Source organism: Calypte anna, chromosome 4A, assembly GCF_003957555.1.
Source record: "Calypte anna isolate BGI_N300 chromosome 4A, bCalAnn1_v1.p, whole genome shotgun sequence".
Taxonomy (NCBI): domain Eukaryota; kingdom Metazoa; phylum Chordata; class Aves; order Apodiformes; family Trochilidae; genus Calypte; species Calypte anna.
The window spans coordinates 35,409,594-35,433,562 of record NC_044248.1 but is presented as its reverse complement, the minus strand read 5'-3'; the positions used below and the strand labels follow the sequence as shown (position 1 = coordinate 35,433,562).

The 23,969-nt window shown below is 43.9% G+C and overlaps 2 protein-coding genes across 3 annotated transcripts in view; one reads left to right on the top strand and one right to left on the bottom strand.

The window, feature by feature from the left end:
• Positions 1–6,633, top strand: part of IGFBP7 (insulin like growth factor binding protein 7) — an 18,728-nt gene extending 12,095 nt beyond the window's left edge. The window contains exons 2-5 of the mRNA XM_030449491.1: positions 293–402; positions 2,877–2,993; positions 4,774–4,900; positions 6,390–6,633. Of these exons, the coding sequence (XP_030305351.1) occupies positions 293–402; positions 2,877–2,993; positions 4,774–4,900; positions 6,390–6,409 (374 nt within the window). The 3' untranslated portion in view covers positions 6,410–6,633. The remainder of the gene's footprint in view (positions 1–292; positions 403–2,876; positions 2,994–4,773; positions 4,901–6,389) is intronic.
• On the bottom strand, positions 6,575–23,969 carry POLR2B (RNA polymerase II subunit B). 2 transcript variants are annotated; one of them, XM_030449489.1, is made up of 25 exons: positions 23,793–23,969; positions 23,464–23,536; positions 21,709–21,859; positions 20,697–20,809; positions 20,225–20,444; positions 19,164–19,322; positions 17,910–18,074; positions 17,220–17,416; positions 16,375–16,494; positions 15,790–15,976; positions 14,525–14,668; positions 13,967–14,106; positions 13,736–13,847; positions 13,114–13,268; positions 12,661–12,859; positions 12,401–12,569; positions 11,872–11,968; positions 10,954–11,048; positions 10,279–10,529; positions 10,103–10,192; positions 9,737–9,844; positions 9,167–9,280; positions 8,912–9,072; positions 7,695–7,890; positions 6,580–6,824 (listed from the first exon to the last, which is right to left on the bottom strand). In XM_030449489.1, exons 1-25 carry the CDS (start codon positions 23,809–23,811, stop codon positions 6,735–6,737), a joined length of 3,525 nt encoding a protein of 1,174 aa, XP_030305349.1. In that variant the 5' UTR covers positions 23,812–23,969; the 3' UTR covers positions 6,580–6,734. The 2 variants fall into 2 exon arrangements, with proteins under 2 accessions (XP_030305350.1, XP_030305349.1); XM_030449490.1 differs by lacking the exons at positions 21,709–21,859; positions 23,793–23,969 and having other exon boundaries at positions 6,575–6,824; positions 23,464–23,523.

The window sequence follows — 23,969 nt, the reverse complement described above, 5'->3', positions numbered from 1 at the left end:
ATCTTACCTCTAACTTCAGTATTGCAAGTATATGGCCCAGCCACCTGAACACTTGAGTTTCCATCTGGGGCAAGTGCAAGTCAGCCTGAACAGCTTCAGGTCAGATGCATGTGTAGCTTTGGTGAAGGAAGTGCTGTGATGTGGAATCATATGAGCAAGCTTTGCTCTGAGCAGGTACCCCCTTCACCTCATCCTCAAAACCCATCCAAAGTGATCGTCCCCATTGAAAAGGCTAGAAAGGACACAGGCTTGCAGTCACCTGGTGCTTAAAAACATTTCTCCCTTTTTACAGGACCCTCCATTGTCACCCCTCCCAAGGACATCTGGAATGTGACAGGAGCACAGATCTACCTGAGCTGTGAAGTCATAGGCATCCCAACCCCTGTGCTTGTCTGGAACAAGGTAAGGGCCCTGCTGAAACTGCCTGGTAAGCATAAAGGCTATAGCAGATCACTCCTTAGAAACACACATCTTCAATGAGTTCTCCTATCTGAGCAGTTCTGTCCACCCCCAAACATCTGGCTTTGCTTAGTCTTTAGTCATTACTTTCCCTAAACTCTTGTTGATCCTGAGGCAGAGTGGGACTTGTGTTTCTCTTGGTAGAGCCTGGTATTCAGAGCACGTGGGGAATGTCCCTTGACCTGCTGTCACCCTGCTGTCAGCAGGAACAGAAGAGGCTGGACATGGCTTATCTGTGTTGGAAACAGGAACAGCACAGGGCAGTTATCTCTGGGAGGCAGGAGCTTGCTGATTCTGGCATCGTGCTGGTAACACCTGGCTTGGGACATGGCACAGTGTGGAGTGGAGAGAATGCTGGCCATAGGGCTGAGAGTCACCCCATGTATCCTGTAGCCTCTTCAAAATGGCACAGGTTTGTGGACACTAGGGGGGTGTCTTAAAATTCAGCTGAAAGAGTACTAGCTTAAAAATACTACAGAGAAAATTAAAAAATATATTGGCCTAAAGATTACTCTGTTCTGAGACAGCAAGCTCTGAGCAGACTGAACATAAACTGTAGGCATGGTGACCCAGGCAGCATTTTCTGCTTGTTTACACTGACTGTCAGTGCTGCTCTGCTCTTCGTGCCTCTTCCTCATGGCCGACAGACAGCCTGACCTGGTGATAGCAAGGGCTGAGCACCACTTACCCTGTGCTATGCTCTGAGCTTGGAACACACAGTGCTGGGGAATGACTGCAGCGCTGCTCTCTCATCGATGCTGTGCCCTCCAAGGACACCAGAAACCTGCAGGGCTGTTGGGAAGAGGAGAGGTCATGCAGGGAGAGCCTGTTTCAGGAGCAACATGCAGAGACACTTCTCTCTGCTGCTGCCATGCTAAAAAGCCTGATGGGCAGGGAAGTTGCAGGGGGAGCCTCTCCAAACAAGGACAACACTTCGTTCCTGCTGTCCCTTCAGTCCCAAGCCAGAAGGCTCCAGCCTGCTGAACAGTCTCAGGGTATGGCTACCGGTGGTTGCAGGCAGCCAAATCTTCCTTGGTCAGCACAGATATCATCTGATGGGCTAAACACACCCTTGGCAACACACACACGAGTTCTGAGGCTGTAGGTGCATGTTTGCAGACTTCACTGCCCATCACCATCTGCACCAGAAAGCTGTGCTGCCCCATCCACTCCTGCTGAGGGACAGGGAGTGGGTGGTGTGGGCCCTGAGGAGTTGGGGTGCTGGGGTTGCAGGACAGGGAGGGGAGGGTGAAATGCTGGCACTAGAAAAAATGCTGCTACTGCACAAAATACATTTGTGTAAAATGAGTATTGATCTTGTCTGTGTGCAGGGATGGTCTGTCACGGTTCAGGCCCAGTCGGTACCAACTAGACCTCTGCTCGCTCACCCCCACCCACACTGTGGGGCAGGGAGGAGAAAATCCACTCAAAGGCTCCTTAGTAGACACAAGGACAGGGAGGTTTGCATTGCCCAGTAATGGACAAAACCAGACAGGTTCATCTTGGGAAGGAAAAAAGAATTAATATAACCTACAAGGAGAAAGAGAAACCCTGGCCAGATCTGAATACCTTGTTCCCCTGGTCCCGGGTCACTTCACTGCCGCCTCCCCCTCAGGGCACAGGGGACGGGCAGGGGGGGTTCAGGGTCAGTTCCCCACACGGGGTTTCTGCCGCTCCTTCCTCCTCAGGGGAGGACTCCTCACTCCTGCTTCAACGCGGGGTCCCTCTCATGGGAGAGTCCTTCAGGAAACCCTGGGACACGAGTCCCTCCCGTGAGGTGCAGTCCCTCAGGAACTGCTCCAGCCCGGGCTGCCCACAGAGTCACGGCTGCTTTAGGAACAGTCACCTCCTCTGACACGGGCTCCTCCACGGCTGCAGAGCCACATCTGCCCCTCTCTGCAATCCCCCACAGGCTGCTGCTTCACATCTGCCCACTCGTGACACTTCAGGGGCTACAGATCCACATTTACCCCACTGTGCTCCTTCAGGGACTGCTCCACCGTGTTCCTCCATGGGCTGCAGGGGCACAGCCGCCATCTCACCACGGGCTGTGGGGAAACCTCTGCTCGGGCACCTTTCCCCCTCCTTCCTCACTGCTTCCTGGTGTCTTCTCTGACATTGCTCTCTCTCACCTCCTCCTCTCCTCTGCAGGTCTCTTTCCTTACATTTTTGCAATTTCGTTTTCCTTTTCTTGAGTATCTCACTCCCAGGGGCACATTCAGCTTCCCAGATCTGCTTGGCTTGGGCAGAGGCAGGGCCAGAATTGGAACCGTGGAAGCTTCCAGCAACTTCTCACAGGAGCCATCCCTGTGCCCACCCTGCTTCCAAAACACCCCTGCACTAACCCAGTACAGATCCTAACAGTTGTAGTGTAAGTTATCCTCCAAACTGTTACCCCTTTCTGCCTTTCTGTTTAGATAATTCGGGGACAGTATGGTGTCCAAAGGATGGAGCTTCTGCCCGGGGATCGGGAAAACTTGGCTATCCAGACCCGAGGAGGCCCTGAGAAACACGAAGTGACTGGCTGGGTGCTCGTAAGTGCTTTTCATATGCACAAACAGTGCAGTGCAGTTTGCAAACAGCTCGTGAACAAAAAAACAGCACAGAAGACACAGGGTGACAGGTGGGTCATTTAGAGGAAAACAACTTCTGTGAAATAGGCAGGAAGGGTAAGGATGGCTGCTGGTTCTAGTCTTAGAATCATAGAATAGAATCATAGAATCAGCCAGGTTGGAAAGGACCTCTGAGATCATCAAGTCCAACCCTTCATCCACTACTGCTGTGGTTACCAGACCATGGCACTGAGTGCCACGTCAGTCTCTTCTTAAAAACATCCATGAATGGAGAATCCACCACCTCCCTGGGCAGCCCATTCCAGTGTCTGATCACCCTCTCCGTAAAGAAATTCTTTCTAATATCCAACCTAAACCTCCCCTGGCACAACTTGAGACCGTGCCCTCTTGTCTTGCTGAGAGTTGCCTGGGAAAAGAGACCAACCCCCCCCTGGCTCCAACCTCCTTTCAGGGAGTTGTAGAGAGTGATGAGGTCTCCCCTGAGCCTCCTCTTCTCCAGGCTGAACAGCCCCAGCTCCCTCAGCCCTTCCTCACAGGACTTGTGCTAGATCCCTTCACAGCCTCCTTGCTCTTCTCTGGACCCTCTCCAGCACCTCAATCTCCTTCCTGAACTGAGAGGTCCAGAACTGGACACAGTACTCAAGCTGTGGCCTCACCAGGGCTGAGTACAGGGGCAGAATCCCTTCCCTGGACCTGCTGGCCACACTGTTCCTGGTACAGGCCAGGATGCCATTGGCCTTCTTGGCCACCTGGGCACACTGCTGGCTCATGTTCAGCTTCCTGGCAATCCAGACTCCCAGGTCCCTTTTTGCCTGGCTGCTCTCCAGCCACTCTGTGCCCAGCCCACTGCATATTTTCACTGCTGTTTAGCGTGCAGAAAAAGCATGTATTCTATGATCAGAGAAAACTAGGCAAAGATCTCCTTCCTGTATATCATTACTTTCCTACAGCCATTAGTGGGAAGGAGACCGTCAACACATGCAGGAATGAATCAGTACAGAGACAAGGCATCCCTAAGACCCACCCAGAAGTGAGGAGCCCTTACAGATGTGGAGGAACTGCCCTTTCCTCCATGAAGCACATCAAAATAGCACAACCCAGAAGCCATCAGCTCTCACTCCACAGCCCTCCTGAGCTACATACAGGAGTACCTGCAGGATAATCGATTGCCACATATCAGGAGCTCCCCTGCCTTCAAGCAAGGAAATTGCAAGTATGATGGCTGCCAACTGCAGAGACAGCCCAGGAGCACAGCTTAGAGCATTGGCTCCTGTACCACTTGGAAAAACAGGAGGAAACAAAGAGAAGGAAGGTTTGAGCTAATGATTTTCCTCAACTGACTGACCAGATGCAGCAGCGTGTTGCAGGAAGGCTTTTTCTTCTTGCCTCCCTCCACTTACTAAGCATGAAATGCTCTGACACATCTCCAAACTAAGGAAACAATCAAAGACAAGGAGGGAATATTATGGTGCATGTTATCTGGCCTAGCAGTAGAAGGCTAGGCTGATCCACAGGAGTGGGGAGCTTGTTCCAAAACTCACTGGAGAGAGCCACTGCAATCTGAACCAGCCTGTTCAGGGCAGACAGAAGTCATGCAGTCCAAAGGGGTTAATCACTGCTACTACTTCATGCACTCTGTTCATCTCATTGTCTCAAGCAATTAACAAGTTCTACCTTTAAAGAGATTTCATCTCTCATGTGATACTGAACTGGGGAATGGGGTGTGTGTTTCTTTCCCTAGATATCTCCTCTGAGCAAAGAGGATGCTGGAGAGTATGAGTGTCATGCATCAAATGCCAAAGGAGAGGCAACAGCTTCTGCAAAAATCCATGTTGTGGAAACTCTGCATGAAATAGCCCTGACCAAAGGTAGGTTGTGTGGCTGAACATGTAGGCTGCTTTTTCCCTATCAGTTTTCTCCATTAGTTGATACAAAAGGGCCTCCTAAGTTGAATGTTTTCTGGGGAAAAAATGCACCCTAGAAATATCAGTTTAATATGCAGCTTTTACTGGGTTTGCAAAACATTCCCAGCTCTCAGCTGTTAAGAGTTCTCACAGAATTGTTAAATAATGCCCTGAAAGTGCTGCAAAGTACTGGAGATTAAGATACCAAATTAAAACACCATTTGGTGTTTTTACAAAGCAACTTCCAGTGATTTTCCAGGCCTAAATTTGTATCATCCTTTCAGCATACTCTGGATGCTCCCAAATATGCCCATTTGTCCTAGGAGCAGTACTGGCACAAGCAGCCCCAGGACAGAGAGGGAACTTCAGGCACTTAAATTCCTGCCAAGTCCCTGCACCTCTTTATTCTTCCCCATCCTGCAAACATCCCAGCCACTTCCATTCTCTCTGCATGCTGGAGTGTCAGACTGGGGAGGGGGCAGATGTGCCACAGAAGGCCTTTAGGCAAGACCTAAAGCCTTTACACTCTACCCTTCAGCCACTTTCCAAGCCCAGGTCCTCTTCTCCAGGTAACCCTGATGGCAAATTATTGCAGCTGCAAAGAGGCTGGCTTAGAACCATGGCCACATCTGCTCTGGAATCAATCCAAAGAGCTGGTACAGTAACTGTAACAATGCTGGAGGCAGAGGCACTGGGAACAAAGCATCCACCTAGGGAACACTGTGCTGTCCAAATCCAGGTGTGGACATAATCCTTAGTTTTAATCTCAGAGGCTTCATTTTCTATATCATTATATCCCTGAATAGGCAGGGACTGACTTTAGGAGACTATTAGCAGCACTTGGCATAGAAATAAGAGAATAAGATGAATCCCAGTATCACTTACACACAGGAACTTGGTTTAAGCTTCCTTAGCCAGTCTCTAATCCCTTTTCAAACATCTTATTTATGGATGTGAATGAAGCTGAGTTTTACTGAGCTCTGTGCCACAAGCAGCACACTCACACCCCAGAATGGATGATGTTCACTCCCCTCTCACAGCAACTCTGCTGCAAGGTTGTAGTACCACAGAGGTTGCCTCTTGGCTTCTTTCTGACACCACGTGTTACAGCTGCTTCTTTTCAGCTGTAGAAAAACTCTCCTCTAAGCAAGCTGTAGCTAAGCAGTAAGCTGCCAGCCCACAACTGATAATTTTAATGGAACAAACTGTCCAACATCATAGCTACACAGTATGCCCTTGGGGAGGCTGTGTCCCATGTCCAGGTGATGTCAGCACAGAAAAATGCCAGCTGTTACCAGCCCCCTGCTGCTGTAGTTCTGGAGCAGGGAAGGAAGGAAGGAAAGACAGAAAGAAAAAGAGGAAGTTGGGAAACTCAGGCACTGTGCTACTGCCCAGGTTGTGATATTAACCTTTGGAACAGTACAGAGCATAACATGTTTTTGTTTTTCCACAGATGATGGTGCAGAGCTGTGATGTGAGGACTTTCACTTACGCACAGTTTTAAATGAGTATTTTGGAAAGCTGCAAACTCTGGCTTTTTCTAGCTCACTAATCATCCCCTCTTAATTCCCTTATTCTTCAATTACCAATTTGCTTGCAAACTTCTTTCACAGATACATAAATAAAGAGATTCACAGATTTGATTACAAATTTTAATTCTATTTACAGGAAATAAACCCCCCCCCCTTTGAACATAGCATAGCAGATGAGTATAACTATTTTAAATGCTACCTACACAAAGAAAACAAAACCTGAGCACTTCAGTCTCCTTGTTTTTTAAAAACCACACTTTTAAAGGCTAAACACTCATCATACGAGGTGCAATACTCATGGACATCAGTTCTTGGAAGAGGAGTTTGCAGGCGTAGGGCATTCGAACCAAAGATATCTGGAAAGAGATTTCAGAAGGCTGTGATAAGGACTCCTAAAGCATCAACTTCCACCACCCCCCACACAAATAACTTGTCGAGTCTTTTGCTCAAATTCAATTTGAAGTTATGCATGAAAGCATTTAGGAAGAATTGGTCACAGGCAGTACCCAAGCAAGAGGGAAGCTGAGACTGTCTGTGGAGGCTACACAGCAGCTCCCCAGAACACATTTTTAATGATAAAACCTGCAGCCAAGGGATCTGATCTTTAACAAGAGCCCATTTAACAAGGGAACATGTGTGCCTGATGTGCAGTGAACATGGTTCAGATTTCCAGCTCACATCTCTGCAGTAACCCCAATGCCATTGTTAAGAGTTGCAGCAGCCAGTCCCTAGCACAAGAACAAGCCTGTTTAAGGCAGCTATTTTTATCTGTGCTGCCACTCACCCTTGACACACTTCTGAGCTTTTTTTTTTTTAATTAAAAAAAGTGCAACACAAAAGACCTCCCCTGGGGATCCCACTCTGCAAGCCTAAATATCTTCCTGGGGACAGTCACAAGGGCGATGGCTCTAAATTCCTGTTTATTCTGAGTTTTCCTTCTAAAAATAGGCTCTCAAGCGTTTACTTTTAAAAATCTCTGAAAACTCCACACTGCAAAACAGCTGAACAGCATTTCCTGCCAAGTGACAAGACACCACTGTAAAATTAATAAGGAAAAATCCAAATTAACTCCGACACTATAAACACTTTAAAAAGTTAAGAAACTAAAATAGCAATTGTTCTGGTGCTTCTTTAAATATTCACTTCCCTATCCTCCAGTTCACCCAGGGGGTATTTCCTCCTACCCACAAAAAAAAGAAACACTGGCTGTTGAAAACCACACAAACCTGAGTTTTATTCCGGCACCCCCGGCATTCATAGGTGTGAGTCCTTGTGTTTGCGATTGCCATGATTCCACAGAGGTTACAGACATGGACTTGGTAAGGGTCTGAAGCTTCAAACAGTCTCTCTCTCAAGAACTGGGCAGCTCCATGAGCAATCTGGCAGTCTCGTTCCATTTCTCCAAAACGAAGGCCACCATCACTTGAAAAAGGAAAGCAAAACACCTCAACTTTTGAGTTCAGTTGCAAAACCCATCAGTTCTTGTTGGTGGAACAAGTAAGTATGTTGTCAAAAACACAACAGCAGTGTTATAAGGCAGGAGTAAAGCTGTGGATTGATTTTCCTTTAATACCTCAGCATAAAACTTAGCCATTCTCCCTAACACAGTCATTTGTAACTGCTGCTGCCCAGCATTTCTAAAGCAGATGTCAGACAGTTAACAGATACAGCACAACCATATAGCAAGTTGAGGTAAACAATTAAATCATTCTTTACTTATCTGTGGTGGGTTTAACCTTGGCTGGCTGCCAGATGCCCACCAAGGAGCTCTCTTGCTCCCACACACTGATAGGATGGGGACAAAATAAGATGAAGAAGCTTGTGGGTCGAGATCAGAACAGGGAGAGTTTTTACAGGAAAGACTGAGCTTGGGCAAAATCAATTTAATTTCTTGACCATAAAAAATGGAGTAGGATGGTGAGAAACAAGGACAAAACTAAGAACACCTTCTCCTCCATCTTCTTCCTATGCTCAACTTTCTTCCTTCATTGCCAACTTCTTCCTCCCCTCTCCAAGAGACACAATGGAAATGGGGAGTAGGGGCTGCAGTCAGCAGGTAACATACTGTGTAACATACACGTAACATGATACTCTGTCACTCTTTCCTCCTCATGCTTTTTCCCTGCTCTGGCACAGGGTGATCCTCTGGGACAGTCCTTCCCAGACAGTCCTTCCCAGGGGGAAGTGGCTGTGTCCAACACAGGGCAACCCCAGGTCTTCTCTCAAGAGGGGCAGCACTTCCCTCTTCACACTTCTCTGCAGCACTTCCCTATACCAAAACCTTGACACGTGCACACGAGACATCCTCTTAATCCGAACACATGGAAATGGGTGGCCAGCTGGGGTGAGCTAAGGAAGTTCTAGCTGCAAAGTTGAGGCAGCTAATTTTTAAGGCTAAAAACTGAAAAGAAAACACTCTATAGGAACTACTTAACATTCTTACCGGGATCTACCTTCCATGGGCTGTCTGTTGAGTATCTGGATTGGCCCTCTTGCACGAGAATGGATTTTGTCATCTACCATGTGCTTCAGCCGCTGATAATAAGTAGGCCCAATGAAGATCTGGGATGTGATTTTTCGACCAGTGAAGCCATTGTAGAGGACCTGAGGTAACCAGTGCAGTCACTGAATCATCAGCCTCACTATCCACATGAAGTATATTTTTTAAAAATACAGAAAATTGACATTTTGATTATACCTCGTTTCCTCTTAGATGATAGCCGTAATCTGATAAGAGATTGGAAATTTTCTGCACATTGACAGCATCATTGAAAGGTGTAGCATCACCAATTTCTCCCTTGTTTGCAGACACCTACAGAGAAGACATTTGCAGAAGCTTGAAGGATTTCTGAGCGATTAGTGAGGCAACATCAAGTTACTTTAAAGAGTTTCAACTCTGAATGCCTGAACTTGGGATTCCATGGCCATGACAGTACCCTGTTTTGCTTTGTTTATCATCAGCCACACAATCTATAGTGTGATTTTAAAAAATACACAGTATCAACCATTTTGCTATTCTAGGTCACAAGAAATGTTTCAAAAAAAAGCAACAGACAAGACTCTACCCTGTAGTCTGACCTGCTGGACAAAATCTATAGGACTGTAGGTCTTCTCCAACAAAAGTGCATTTGCTATGAAGTAACTGGAGAACACTTCTTATATTTTAGTGAATTAATGCAGTATCTTCCCAAAAACAAATAAAACCCACCCAAAACAACAACAAAAATTTCATACCGTTTAGACATACAGCATGAAAAATCCTTCTTACCTTCCCCTGAAGACACTCAATCAAGTGACCAATGGTCATGCGGGAAGGGATGGCATGAGGGTTGATAATTATATCAGGTGTGATGCCTTCACAGGTGAAGGGCATATCCTAGAGCAGAGAAACAGACTGTCAGGACTTTCCACTATCAAGCCTAAGAAAAGTAATTCTGTGGATCCAAAATAAATTTTTTTAAGCATTTCAAAAGCCCTGAAGTACAATGTAAGAAGCTGTGTCCCTTTCTAAGCATATTTTATCTAAATTTCAGTCAATATATTGCACCCTAGTAGGTATTCCACAGACAAATCACTTAAGGCAGCTTCAGTATTAAGATCAGAGATAAAATGCTAAGAAAAAAAAAATTACTACCTCTTGCCTGTACTGGATACCACAGGTTCCTTTCTGACCATGTCTGCTGGCAAATTTATCTCCGATCTGTGGGATTCTTACAGAGCGTACCTGTGAGCCATAAGAAAACATCCAACTGGTAACTCAAAATACAGAAGAAAAATCACTAGAAGTAGAGTGCACATGTCAGTACTCACCCTAATCTTGCAGAACTTGTATCCTTCCTGGTTCAGGGTTACCATGACCTGATCTACAATCCCAGTCTCGCTAGTTCGCAGAAAAGTGCTGCAGTCTCTCTTTGTGAAACGCCTGTTGGTGCTTTCCAGTTCATCTTCATTCTCTGGCAGAGTTACTGTTTTGCCAATGATGACATCATCCCCAGACACACGGACCCCAGGGGCTATCAAACCATCATCATCAAGTTTGTCATAGATGGCATGTCTCATACCTCAGGGAAAAGGAAAAAAAAAAATAACTAGACTCCCAAATTTTCAACATATTAAACTTTGATGTCTAGTAGAAATTCAGCAAGTTTGCTTTCAACTTCACACTACTTAAGAAGAGACTGGATGTGGCACTCAGTGCCATAGTCTAGCAACCGCAACGGTGGTTCAAGGGTTGGACTCAATGATCTCTGAGGTCCCTTCCAACCCAGCCAATTCTATGATCCTATGATTCTATGATACTGCTGAAATGTCCTAAGATCATTTTATGCAGCATATTTCAGCCAAAATATTTTGCTATTAATACAGAGGCTTATGCTATTTCATATGTCCCAAAATAAAGACCAGTTCAGTTCAACGACATTAAGAACCTTGCTCGGAAAAATTTAAGTAAGAAACCTCAGGTCTTCATACACTCCTTTATCTTACCTTGGCAAGTTTCCCGGGTAGGCTTTTCAAAAACTTCCTCTTGGTCATACCCTTTTTTAGACTCTTGCTCTTTGTATGAGCGATAGAACACAGATCTGAAACAAAGTTACAAAGGCAGTGTACATCTCAACTGCACTCTAACCACCCTTTAATCATGTGGCATGGGTACTGTTACCAATGATAATCAAAACCAATACTGTTCATGTGCTATGCAACCTCTCCTCTTAACTCCTGTTGATCAGACCATCACTGAGGAGGGAAAAAACCAAAACCAACAATAAACAAACAGAAAACAAGCTGCCACCATACCGAAGCCACAGCCTTTTAGATCCATACTATCCACATTTAACTACTCTTCCCATGCATAAAGGAGATCCTATAAAAGTTTCACATGAGCCATAAAGTTTAACTTATGCTACACTGGAAGGCAGTAAATCTAAGATACCAAGTACACACTTCTTAGGCTCCACTTGTACAAAAGACAATGAACAAACCTGGAAACCCACTGACCAGCTATACAGCTAGGCACAGACATTTAAAAGCTATAATGCACATGTAACAGCAAAGAGTCGAAATATATTTTTCATTTAACTACCACACAAAGAGCAGTAAACATAGTAAATAAGACCAAAATAGAAAACGTAGGAAGACAGAGTGGGAAGTCTCAAGTTGTGTCAAGTTACACAAAGAATAAACCATCATCACACGCTGTGTTTTGCTGCCACAGACATTCACCATTTTCACTGTGCTGCTCCGTCCATCCCCGTTAAAAAAATAAAACCCAAAAAGCTTCTCAGGTTGAAAAGATTTGGAGAACGGTGCCCTGCAGCATAAGACAAACTTTTCACGAGCCTTCCAACAACTGGATATGCTTTTCTTTTTCCTCCCAAACGGTTAAAAAATGTTACAAAGTCTCACCTGAAAAAGCCTCTGTCAACAGCAGATCGGTTCATGATGACAGAGTCTTCTTGGTTATAGCCTGTGTACGATGCAATGGCTACAATTGAGTTGATACCTATAATAAAAAGAGCAAAGATTCTGAAAGGTTGCACACGCATTCCAAACAGGCATTACTCTGAACTCAAACTGTATTCTCTAGAAGCTGTTTTTAGGCAAAATCTCCATGGCTCACCAGAACCATATGGTATCAACAAATCCAGCTCTGGAAAGAAGACTCAAGAGTGACCCCTTGTGAAGAGCCTAGCAAATACCAACACAGAAAAGGCATTCTGCCACTTGGATGTTAGCAGCCTATGTGGATCAAGTACTTTCAGCTGACACACTCACAATGTCCTTTTTGCAGTCTAGTGTCAAGCTACAAGTTAAATTTAACCTGTAACATTTAAAATCACATATATTCACAAAATATGCAGGTATTAGGCATCCAGCACTTGTGACAGGGTTTAAACAAAGCAGCAGTGTTGCTGACTGAGCATTATTACCATACCTGCTGGTAACTCTCTAAATCTCAAGTACTCCATGGAGCGCGTTGTTACGAGGGGCTTCTGGGGATAATACAACACGTGTGCCAAGGTATCCATCCGAACATGGAAGTTTGTGATGTAAACTCCCATAGCCTGTTTACCCATAGCAGACTGGTATGTGTTCCTGGGAGACTAAACAGAGGAGGAAAGACCAGTCTTTAGGTGTACACCTGCAGGTTTTCTATCAGCTTTAAGAGGAGGTTGCCGGAAGAGGTGCACTGACCTGGTTGTGATCAGGGAAGGGGATAATGGATGCACATACTCCCAGGATCATAGAGGGGTGAATCTCACAGTGTGTGTATGTTGAGCAGTATGCCACACCTTTCTCTTGCAAGTCATCTGGAGTCATTGCCAGCATCACAGTCTCTTCTTCCAGGGTGTCAATGTACTCTACTACACCACTGGCCACGAGATCCTGCCAACTGAATAACCAATGATTGAAATACTCAGCCATCCCATAGGACAGGTCTCTTCAGCAGTAACAAGAACAAGGATTTCCTTGGCTTATTATTACTACCACTGCCTGAGTGTGATAAAAAAAATTAACTTCTCTACCAAGCAGAGAAAGCACCTTTGCGTTGCACAAAGCCTTAAATGTTCTCTCCAGCCTGGGGCAACTTGCAGCTTCCAAGATGGAAAATCAGACATTCAGTTGACTTTCAGCAACGTATCTCACCTGTAATTGTTGTACTCTCGTTCCTTCAGCTGGTCAATATGCCTTTTCTTCAGCAGCAACTTCTGCTTTTCCACAATCAGAAGGGGTCTGCAGATCCTGCCTGCGTCGGTATAGATGCGGATTTCACGCTCACGAATATCCCTGATCATTGAGACCTGGACAAGAAAGGAGCACTCAGTGAGGGCCAGAAGTCTCAGCCTGGAATCAGAACCATGGAAAACAAAATAGGATGACAAAGGTCCCTAAAGTAAAGGCCCTACAGGTGGTATCAACAGCATGGAGAAAAAACCACCAACACTCCTACACAGAGAAATGTTTCAAGAGACCATTTTCAACTGAACTGGGGCCTCTTAAAAAAACAAACAAACAAACTCACACAAAACACACCAAAACAAACAAACAAAAAGACCACAACCAAATAACAAACTGCACACGACAAACAAACAAACAAATACCCAAAAGCACCAAATTCAAAAAAGCTGCCAGGACAAAAAACCCAAGCAATGTGAAGTATGTTCAGAAACAGACTTACAAATAATGCCATTAGGAATTTGTAAAGTAGTATTAAGGCATTATCTTCTCTCATCTGCAGACACCCAAACTCTAGATGTAAAATTCATACCTCTGACACAATGATGTCCATCTGACGACGGAGCTTCCTTAGGGTGTTCATGAGCTGCTCTGGATCTTTGTGTATTCCTACCCAGCAGCCATTAACAAAGATCTTGGTAGCACTAGGAAGAAGAACACAAAACAAATTAAAAAAAACAAACCAAAACAAAAAGTTTGTTTCTTATCCTGTTGTGCAGGATAAAAAGCTTGATTCTGTTGAAACAGTTTAACTTGCACATACTCAGCTATTGCTGCTGGAGATATTTCTTCCAGGTTTTCCATACTCCACTCTTCCAAGAATTCTAAAATTGGGGATGGCTGAGACCCCACAGAAATGTAAGCCATCAGGGCTAAGTTCTTCACAAGTCCTACTGCATGACCCTAGTAAAAACACAAAGTTCACTTGCATTTCCAAACCAAGACACTCCCCCTAGATAATCCAAGAACTTAAAACTTTTGAGTACTCAACAGACTGGACACAAAACATGCTAGAGTTAACTATAAAGCTAAACAATCACAGAATGTCAGGGCTTGGAAGGGACCTCTGCAGATCACCAAGTCCAACCACCCTGCCAGAGCAGGACCAAAGCTAGGGCAGGTCACTCAGAAACACATCCTGATGGGTCTTGAAAGTCTCCAGAGGAGAAAACTCCACAACCTGTCCGGGGAGACTGTTCCAAATCACGTCAGCATTTCAAAAAAAGGTGATGATCACAAGTGCCATGGCTACAAAATGATGAGCAGATAACACCAGCAGTTAGGCACGAGTAAGCACTGACATAAACACTGCTTTCATTACCTCTGGAGTCTCGGCAGGACAAACCATCCCCCACAGGGTATTGTGCAGCTGCCTGGGCTTTGCCAGTTTACCATCCCTACCAATTGGGGAGTTGAGGCGTCTCAGGTGGGAAAGTGTGGATGCAAACGTCAGGCGGTTCAACACCTGCAGGCAGGAAGGGATTCAGCAGTCACACAAACTGTGCTGCTGACCAGCACCATGATACCTCAGAGCCACGGATCTGTGCCCTCTAAAAATTAAGTACTTCAAAACTAAAACAGCCCTGATTTTTTTGCTAGCTACACTTCTTACCTCACCTCCATTGGTCTTAGACTAAGATTACCCTTAAAGTTTGTTTTGAGGAGTATAGCTTACTCTGATCAAGAGCAATACTTGTAAAATACTTTTTAAGCTGCATTTTCACCAGGGGGCTTGCCAGTACAATGACACAGAGATCTTTTTAAACTTAGTTTGAAAAACTAACACGACTTTAGTAACTAGGAGCAAACCAGCATTTACATTCTTTTCAGAATCTGCTCAGAGGTTCTCAAAAATTTAAGAAAATTTAATTCTACAGACTTAAATGTGAGTTCATTTAAAAAAGCAAGTAAGCCCCGTATACACATATACCATCAACACACCATCCAGGGACAGCTACCATCTTTGTCCCTTTCCTAACTCTGCTTTTCCCAAACTATGATCTCACCAGGGCTCCAGACAACAGAGTGCTGACATTTAAAAACTGTCACCTCTTTTCCTGCTTTCACCTTCATGAGAAACAAGCTCAACTAAGCACTGCTCTGGACTCAGTGTTCCTCATTAGCTGTGGAACACAAAACTGTTATATCAAAAGGTGTCACTTATGTTTTTCAAACACCTTTGAAGGAAAGAAAAATCCACCCTTTCCAAAGATTCCCTGGGAGCAGGACTTGACCAGACACACAATCATATGTCCTTACATGAAGTCTCTACAAGAGTTACACCAAGTATTTAGCAGTGACCACTACAGGTATAAAAAAAAAAGCCCTGACCAATAAAACAACAGAAAAAAACCCCACCACCCCCCTTACCCCACCCTCAACCAAAAGAACAAGCCAAACCAAAACAAAAACCACCAGACTCAACTATTCAAATCTTCATCTGTTTCAGCTACAGAAGTTTCCTTTTAAAAATGGTTCTACTGAACATAACATGTGTGGCTGCCACGCAATGTTACTCTTCCATGATACAGTTTTACCCTTGCATCAACCTGACAAATGCTACCATGCCTTATTCAGCCATTGTACCTGAGATACCCCTGCTCTGGCCTGATGAGCTTTCTTCTGGTCACCCCAGTTTCCAGTTGCCAAGGAATACTTCAAACCATCTGAAATAATTCGTGTTTTAATTGCCAGTTCCAAGTTGAAATCTTTCCCTCTGTCGATAAACTTTTGTGCGTATATTCTCACTTCCTTCAGCAAATTCTTAAACATTCTGTAGAAAAAGAAGCCAAGGAACATTATTAAACAGTGCTGCAGCAATTCAGCCTACTCAGCACTTTTTAGAAAAACACCACTGGCTTCCTGAACAGAAGCAAGTTATTTGTAACTGAGGGGAGGAGGTGTGGGGGGAGGAGGTAGAAGGGGGTGGCAGCCAAACCAAATTAGCCTGAATTGTGAGCATGCACAAAATATGCTTCAAAACAAGCTGATGCTATCTACCTTCTATTAGAGGAAACTTATCCACTTCATTAAAAAGTCATAATCAGAGATAGGCTGTGTTGCCCAAGACTGGCTAACAGAATAGTCTGATAGAACTGATTTAGAAGCACTGAGTTGACAGTGTCTATACCATTAACTATCTTGAAAAAAACCCATATATATTGTAGTTACCCTCTGAACAGGAAAGCTAGCAGTGGCCCAGCAAGATCCAGTCTTTTGTTGCCATAATGATCTCTGTCATCAAGCTCTCTTCTTCCCAGTGCTGCCAGCAACAATCTATGAACCATATACCTAAGCAAATAGATAGTTTCGACTTAAAACTGCAAGCAGACATTCACAGCAAAGATCCCATTCTTCCATAGATAAATCAGTTAACTGTCTCCTAAAAATTGTCCATTCTAGTTATGTAGAATTCTGCTGTCCTAAAACAGATCTCTTCAGCAAGTATGTCCCTAGAGGTGAACACTGAAAGTACAGATACCTACAGAGAGAAGGCAACATTTACATCACCGTGGCAATGTCTTCTGCTACGTGTTTGTCCTGCCCTGTAATATGGGCTAAGTTTTACCACATGTTATCAGTTGTAAAATGATGATGCTACAGTTTATTTGTACACCAACAAGCAATGATCAAGAGGATGTGCTAGAAGTTTTAAAGAGTGGGTTTACATTACAATCAGCTTATCAGTAGTTATCTACACATTATTTATCAGCCTCTATACACTGTCCATGCAACATGATGTCAAAAAGTCGTTTGTCACTATCATCACCTCTAACTTAAGATTCAGCATGTGTTAGAGGATTATTTGGTTTCAATCTTTGTTTTCATTTTATCAAAATTTGCATTTTCTCAGCTATGAGAATTTATGAGTGCCCTAAAGTTTATCACTGAGTACCCAGGAGACTGAGGTTAAAAAAAAATTCAGTGAGTTCTTCTAATCATATACGTATATGGGAACTAAAATCTGTGTTCAGGGTCTACTTGCAGATACATGACAGAAAACATGACTCACATACCCTAGAAAATAGGCCTTTTTTGTTTCACAGAAGTCACTGACACCAACATGTGGAAGCATTTCTTTCTGCAGGACTTCTTTAGCATACTTGATTCTCTTTTCTTTGGTGACACCTGGCTTTGCACCTCTTGATCCAATGAAGTTTAGAGCAACATTTTGCTCCTGAATGACAAATGCTTCATCCAGAGAAGGCTTAACCTAATACACAAAACACAGCAAAAGCCTGTAGCACACAGTGCCTGCTGGGGTTGAAGGAAACTAGGCAACAGTTTGCTGATGACTCTTTTCAGGAACTGCCAACTACTGATCCAGTTATTTCTGGCTTTATTACAGTAACTCTGTCAAGAGCAGCAGAAAAGAGTAATGGAGCACAAAAGTAACACACAAAAAATACTTCGGACTTTGGGAAATAGTTCTCATTCAAGTAAATTCTAGGAGTGTTGCTGCTTCAGGTATAAAATGGGATTTTACAATTAAAGTTAATGGCAGCAAGATAAGACCCTACCTTTCCAAATACATATTAACTCTTTAAAACCTCTATTCCACTTTGCTCACATAAAATTAATAAAGTAATAAATTAAAACTGGAAAATAAACAATACTGTGAATGATTATTAGCCACACCTACACACCACCACCACAAACTTATAGTTTTAGTAAGTTACAAATGTAACTTATTGAACATATGTTACCATTTCCATCATTTCTGGATCTTCAAAATCATATATGATGTGCTCTAAAATGTCCCTGTCAGACACAAAACCCAGTGCACGGAAGACAATTATGATGGGAACTTCTTGTTTGATATATGGCAGAGTTGCTACAATGCGCTGACCAATAGCACTCTTCTTGGCACCCTGAAAAGATGAAGGAAAACACATCAGTCTAAAATTACCTTGTATATCTCTCCAGATATATATATATAAATATATAAATTTATATAAATAAGTATGTATGTATATATAAAAATCTCTTTGGACTTGGACAATACAGAAGTGCACTAGTTCAAGCACTAGAGGAAACCATGACCTCTCAGCAGATCTGCTAAGAAGTTGTTCTGAAACTTTACTTTAGCAGTGATTTTTTTTTATTTATTTTAAAAACATTCCTAACTTTAGAAGCCTGTAAAAACATGGGAAGTTTTTGCTGCTACGAAGAAATTGTAACAGTATTATTAATTCACTCATATGCACTCTTTCTCTTCCCTTATGTACTTGTAAAAAGCAATCCTATCCACCTTCAGCTTCCCCTTTTGTAAGCTTAAATCCAGCTTTTCTAATCCACTGTGTAAGACTCTGTGTTCTCATGGTTATGCAAGTAGCTGCTCTGCCCTCCCACTCCCATAGAGAAAACAAATATTGTGAGAAGCAGAGTGACAATGACTCAAGAGTGCTCCCATCAGGAGCCAGAGTGGTCTAAGGCTTCCAGTAAAGTTACTGTTAGAACACATTTGGGAATTCCTAACCACCAGTGCAATGGTCCATGAGCCCTGACATCTGCTTCTGAAGTTACAAATAGCACTGATTTCCCTTCACAGATGGCACAATTAGATGTTAAACATGAATTAATGTGTGGTCTGCAAAACACTAGCTTGGCTGTCAGCAAAGGCAGGGTCCCTGCTCCTGTTCTTTGTCAAAAACCAGGAAGTTGCTTATTTGGATGTTCTAGGAACTCATTCACAGTAATTCTAAAATTACTTTTTAGCCTTGCCCTACAATCTGCCACAAACTGAGTCAATGTCAATCCTCACATTATTTGTCCCAGAGACAGGCATAACCTGTGACAGACAGAATACATCTTCATCCGAATTTACCTTCTTTATAACTTAGGAATGGAAGAAAATTCTTCTCAAAATCCCAGCAGTAAATGACATGAAGAGACAGGAGAGTTGCAAGACTCATAAAAGAACATAATGTTAATGTAAGCCCCAGAGCAGGGGTTATTACCTGCCCACCTCTGGCCAGCATGCTAACCCATATAGTACTTGTGGGTCGAGAGGAATTTTCCAGACAAGATCTGCACTCTCCTGTGTAGGCATATTTTGAATCTTTCTTTGCAAACACATAGACAGTGTTTGTAGCCATTTTCTCTTGAGCAATCAGAACCTGTGTTAGAAACAAGAATACTAGTAAATAACTGACAGAAGGGCATGCCCAGAGTATCAAGCACAGTGTTTCTGATATTCCTACCATGGTCCTTCACTTTAAGAGAACTACACAGAGTGAAGTCAATTTGTCAGATTTACCTGGATTATACTCTGCATTTAAAAAATATTGTATTAAACAAAACATACACCTAGTTAAGACAGAATAAACAAAAGTCTCTGAGAATACTGTTTTCCAAGATGCACTTACCACACCTGCTAGCTGTGCTGAGACATTTGTGTTAAGCTTCAGGCACAACATTGCTAAAGAACACATTTCATTATCTGTTTCCAAGGCCAATGCACTCAACAGTGACAGTCGAGGCCAAATTATTTTTTCCCCTCAAGAAGAAAAATGCAATTCTATTTCTTTTGCTTTTTTGCCCAGGTGTCAGTTAACAAAAAAAAAAAAAAAAAAAAGTCATTTTCACTGGTGAGGCAGAAGCATGCAGAGGATAGGATTTACTCAACCTGAATCCATAGGAACAGAGGGAAGAACCTATTCTGACAATACAGTGCATCTCTACCACTGTGAAGAAAGTGGAGGAGACCCAAAGAGAGGTATCACCTCATTTTAGAGTGCACACTGTTCTGCAGTGTTGAAAATAGGAAGGAACATACCTAGACTACTTAGTGGCATTCAGTGCAAAACAGTTTATGAAACTGAAGAAACTCAGAGAGGAAGGCAGCTCAAGAAAGACCTCATGGAGGACTAAAAGCCCATTTTTCTACAAGATCATAAGTGCCCACAATTAGTGTGGTAAGATGGAATAAAAGAGCTTAAGTTCTTGGCAAAACACATGGAAACAAGCAACAGAATTTTCAATGCCTGTAAAGGTGGCTGTGCACAGTATGTCATCTTACCTTTTCTGATCCATTAATGATAAAGTATCCACCAGGATCAAGGGGGCATTCATTCAGTTCACAAAGGTCACGGTCAGTCAAGCCATTCAATAAGCAGTATGTTGAACGTAACATAATGGGAATTTTTCCTATAAAAGTTTTCTGGTGCTGTGTCTGTAACTGATCCTCCCCTTCTTTAATAACTGTTTTAGTTATATCCACATACAAGGGGGCTGAATACCTACAGAATAAAAACATCATTATGTTACCTTTACAACTACTGTAAAGAAGGATGACTGCAGTTATTCAAGTACTCACTGGCAATATTAAGCATTATTATCAAATTATCATCTGGATTTAACAACTAGACATCAAAATGTAAATAGAGCAGTAATTATTACATTTTCAAGGTGCTACTAAATCAAAAGAAACTATCAATTAGCAATCCAGGGCCAGTCCTTCCTTGTGTTTACCCACAACAGTTTGTTCTTACGTCAGGTTTCTCAGTCTGGCTTCGTTGGGCATCATAGGTGAGGGTGCTCCATCCCTTTCCCAATGTGTTGGTTTGGAGAGATAGATTTGTTCAAACTTCAGTAGATACCGGGGCTGAAAAACAAGAAGACATTGACTGTCATGGAAGAAACATCTACTTTGGTTGTTCAAGAGCAGCCCAAGAGCTTAATACTCAATGCTGCCTCACATCCTCAGCTCCAGGGAAGTAAACAATCCATCTTCAAATAAAAAAAAAACACTTAAGAACTTTCAGTAATTTCTGAACAGCCAAAATGGATAATAAAGTCAACGCTCGGGTGTCCTACAGTTCCTTTAAAACTCTACAGGGAAACAGCAACATAGTGGCTGACAGAAGGGGAACAGAGCACTTACAGAACAGGGATCAGGCAACACAAGGGCACAGATGAAAGCACCACGGCCACTGTAGGAGGTGCACACTCATTGCAGAATAACCAGCAGCAGCACACATCTGAAGAAAATCTGTTCTCCTTTGAAACGTGGTGCCAATGGAAAATGGTGTGCAATGGCACCCTTTGAAAACCTGGACCTGACTGGCTGAAGAAAGCTAGCAAAAAACTTCTCAGCCTTAGAATTTTCTTGTCATGGTAAAGCTACTGAAAATAAAAATCCCACCCAAACATGCATTGCTCTACTACATCCCTGTCAGTGCAGTTTCATATGGTAACTGACATCACCTGCAGCAGCCAATTGGTTTTGGTCACTTCTCAACCAACAACTTAACCAGCAGGAGAGGCAAATTTGATCCCATGGGTAACAAAGCTCTTGCATGTGTTTCTCAGCCATATACCTGATTATCTGGAAACTTGGCCATGTACCTCAGACTCCAAACAGTTCATACCTCTGTCCCATTGACCACATATATCATGTCATAACTTGGATGTATTTTCACCTCTTGAGTGGCTGAATAAAATCCACACAAACCCATTCTGAATTATAAAAACACCCCACTTCTGCCAAGCACCTCCACTTACTGGCTCTTCCACTTCTCCTGTGGCATGCTGGGCTTCAGCTTGTAAATCAATTGGTGGAGCATCTTCAACAATTCTCTGCACAGACATCTGAATGAACTCATCAAAAGAGTCCAACTGTTGCCTGACTAAACCTTTTTCATCAAAGTAGGAGCTAAAAAAAAAAAAAAAGAAAAAAGAATGCATAAATGAACAAGAGATCCTAATTTAAATAACCAAATAAAGTACAGAATCAGACACATCCACCTTTCCCAGTGCATGAGTTCTGAATACAGATGCTCAAAAATGCTTAACAATTCTTTTTTGGTGTCTGAAGACACACTACAAGGTGACAGACTTGCTGCCACCTCTTGGCTAAGCCATGACTGTATGCACTGCCTTAAAACAAGAAAGGAAACCTGTTAACTTAAATTTCATTGAAAGTGGCTTTAACTTAAATTTTCAACAGTGCATGCAAATTGCTTTAACTAATTTTCCAAGCTGCAGTAAACTGAGTGCATGCACCTAGGTCAAGATAACAGTTGAGTTTTTCATAACTTAGTTCCCTTCTCTTACAGCCACAGAGAGGTTCTCAGCTTCACTCCTGCTATGGACTTCCCCTGGCTTTTGTGTCACCAGCCCAACACAATCTAACTGTAAAAACCAAAGCCTAAGTTAGAAGCCCCACATCCTAACTTTGAATAGGATGCCCTGAACATGTCTGCTGCATGAGCTCCTGCCAGCACATTCCTGAAGCCAGACAGGGAACCCACACTACTTCAGCTTCTGCCCCATTGTTTCTAAGCTCCCTAGAGAAAACCTGTAAAAACCACCTTCTTTTACCAATAATTTCAGGATTCCCCAAGAACACACTTTTGGTTATCGTGCTGTTGCCACAGCACGTCCAGCCAGCACAGACTTCTATTACACAAGGGGAAGGAGGAAGGGAAGGGGCAACTTGTATCACAGAATGGGTGAGGCTGGAAGTGATCTCTGGAGATCAACTTATCCTACCACCCATCCCAAGCAGGGTTACCTAGAGCTGGCTGTCCAAGACCATGTCCAGACAGCTTCTGAATATCCATCGAGTTCGGAGACTCCATAACCTCTCTGGGCAGCTCCTACCAGTGTTTGGCCACCACCACAACACAATAGTTTCTTCATGCACAGCCTCAGCCTCAGTTACCTCCCACCTTACTGAAAACAAAGGTAGCACTCTTCATTGAGCTGCAATAGAAAGGTCTTCCTCCTTCTGCCTCCAAAGCTTCTTATTTTTGCTCTCCATCCAGGCTGCCTGTGGGATCACCCCTGCAGATCTCCCATTCTGTTTGAAACAACTGCTCTAAGATACCAGCCATCTGCACCTTATTAATCATACAACTAGCAAAAGAAACACGTTCTACTCAGTTCCACACAGCATCTCATTCCATAACTGCCACAAAAAGCTGCAGGTCCTGGATACTCATGTCTAGCTAGAAAAACACAGAAAGAAATAGCCAAATATTATTTTTTTTAATGTTGGCATCAGCTGTGAGGTTAGTGGGCAAAATCATGTGCTTGACAATCAAAATCACGACTGACTTCATTCAAAACCTCACTGGGGGTCAGTAGGACTTCTTAATCCCCAAAGAACCCTACTGCTCCCACTCTGAAAGTTATAATTTAGCATAATGAAGCCCACAGCTTCCATGAGGTGCTGCTAGTGAAGGGGATGTCACCTGTGAGACCGAGAGCACATGCACCGAAGCGTTAACACTGGAGTTTTTATTAAAAAGTCACCTAATGACGATCCAGCAGGCTTCCTGCCACAAGTCGGGGGTGATTTCATCATCATCTTCATCATATTGCATATCTGCAGGGGAAGCACAACACTTCACTTAGGCTACCATCGCCTCACTGCCCCCCACCACCACACCCTCGCTTGATGGGGTGAGGTAGGGGGCACGGGGCGGGATGAGGGATACTCCGGCACCCCGGGGCCATCCCTGTCTGGGAACCCCACCGCTCCCGCAGCACCCCCGGCCTCCCGCCAGCCCTGAGGCTCCCCTGCTCGCCTCAACCGGAGGAAAGGCCCAACCGGGAGCGGCCTGCAGCCGCCGCGCCCTCACCTTCGTCCGCGTCGTACATGATGGCGGCGGGAAGAGCCGCGGGCGGCGGCGGCCGGGAGAGGAACGGGGAAAGCGGCGGCGGCCGAGAGAAGAGCCGAGAGGGTGGCGAGACCCAGCACCGAGCACCGGGCCAGTGGCGGGAGGGAAAAGGACGGCGCGGCGCCTGCGCACCCTCTC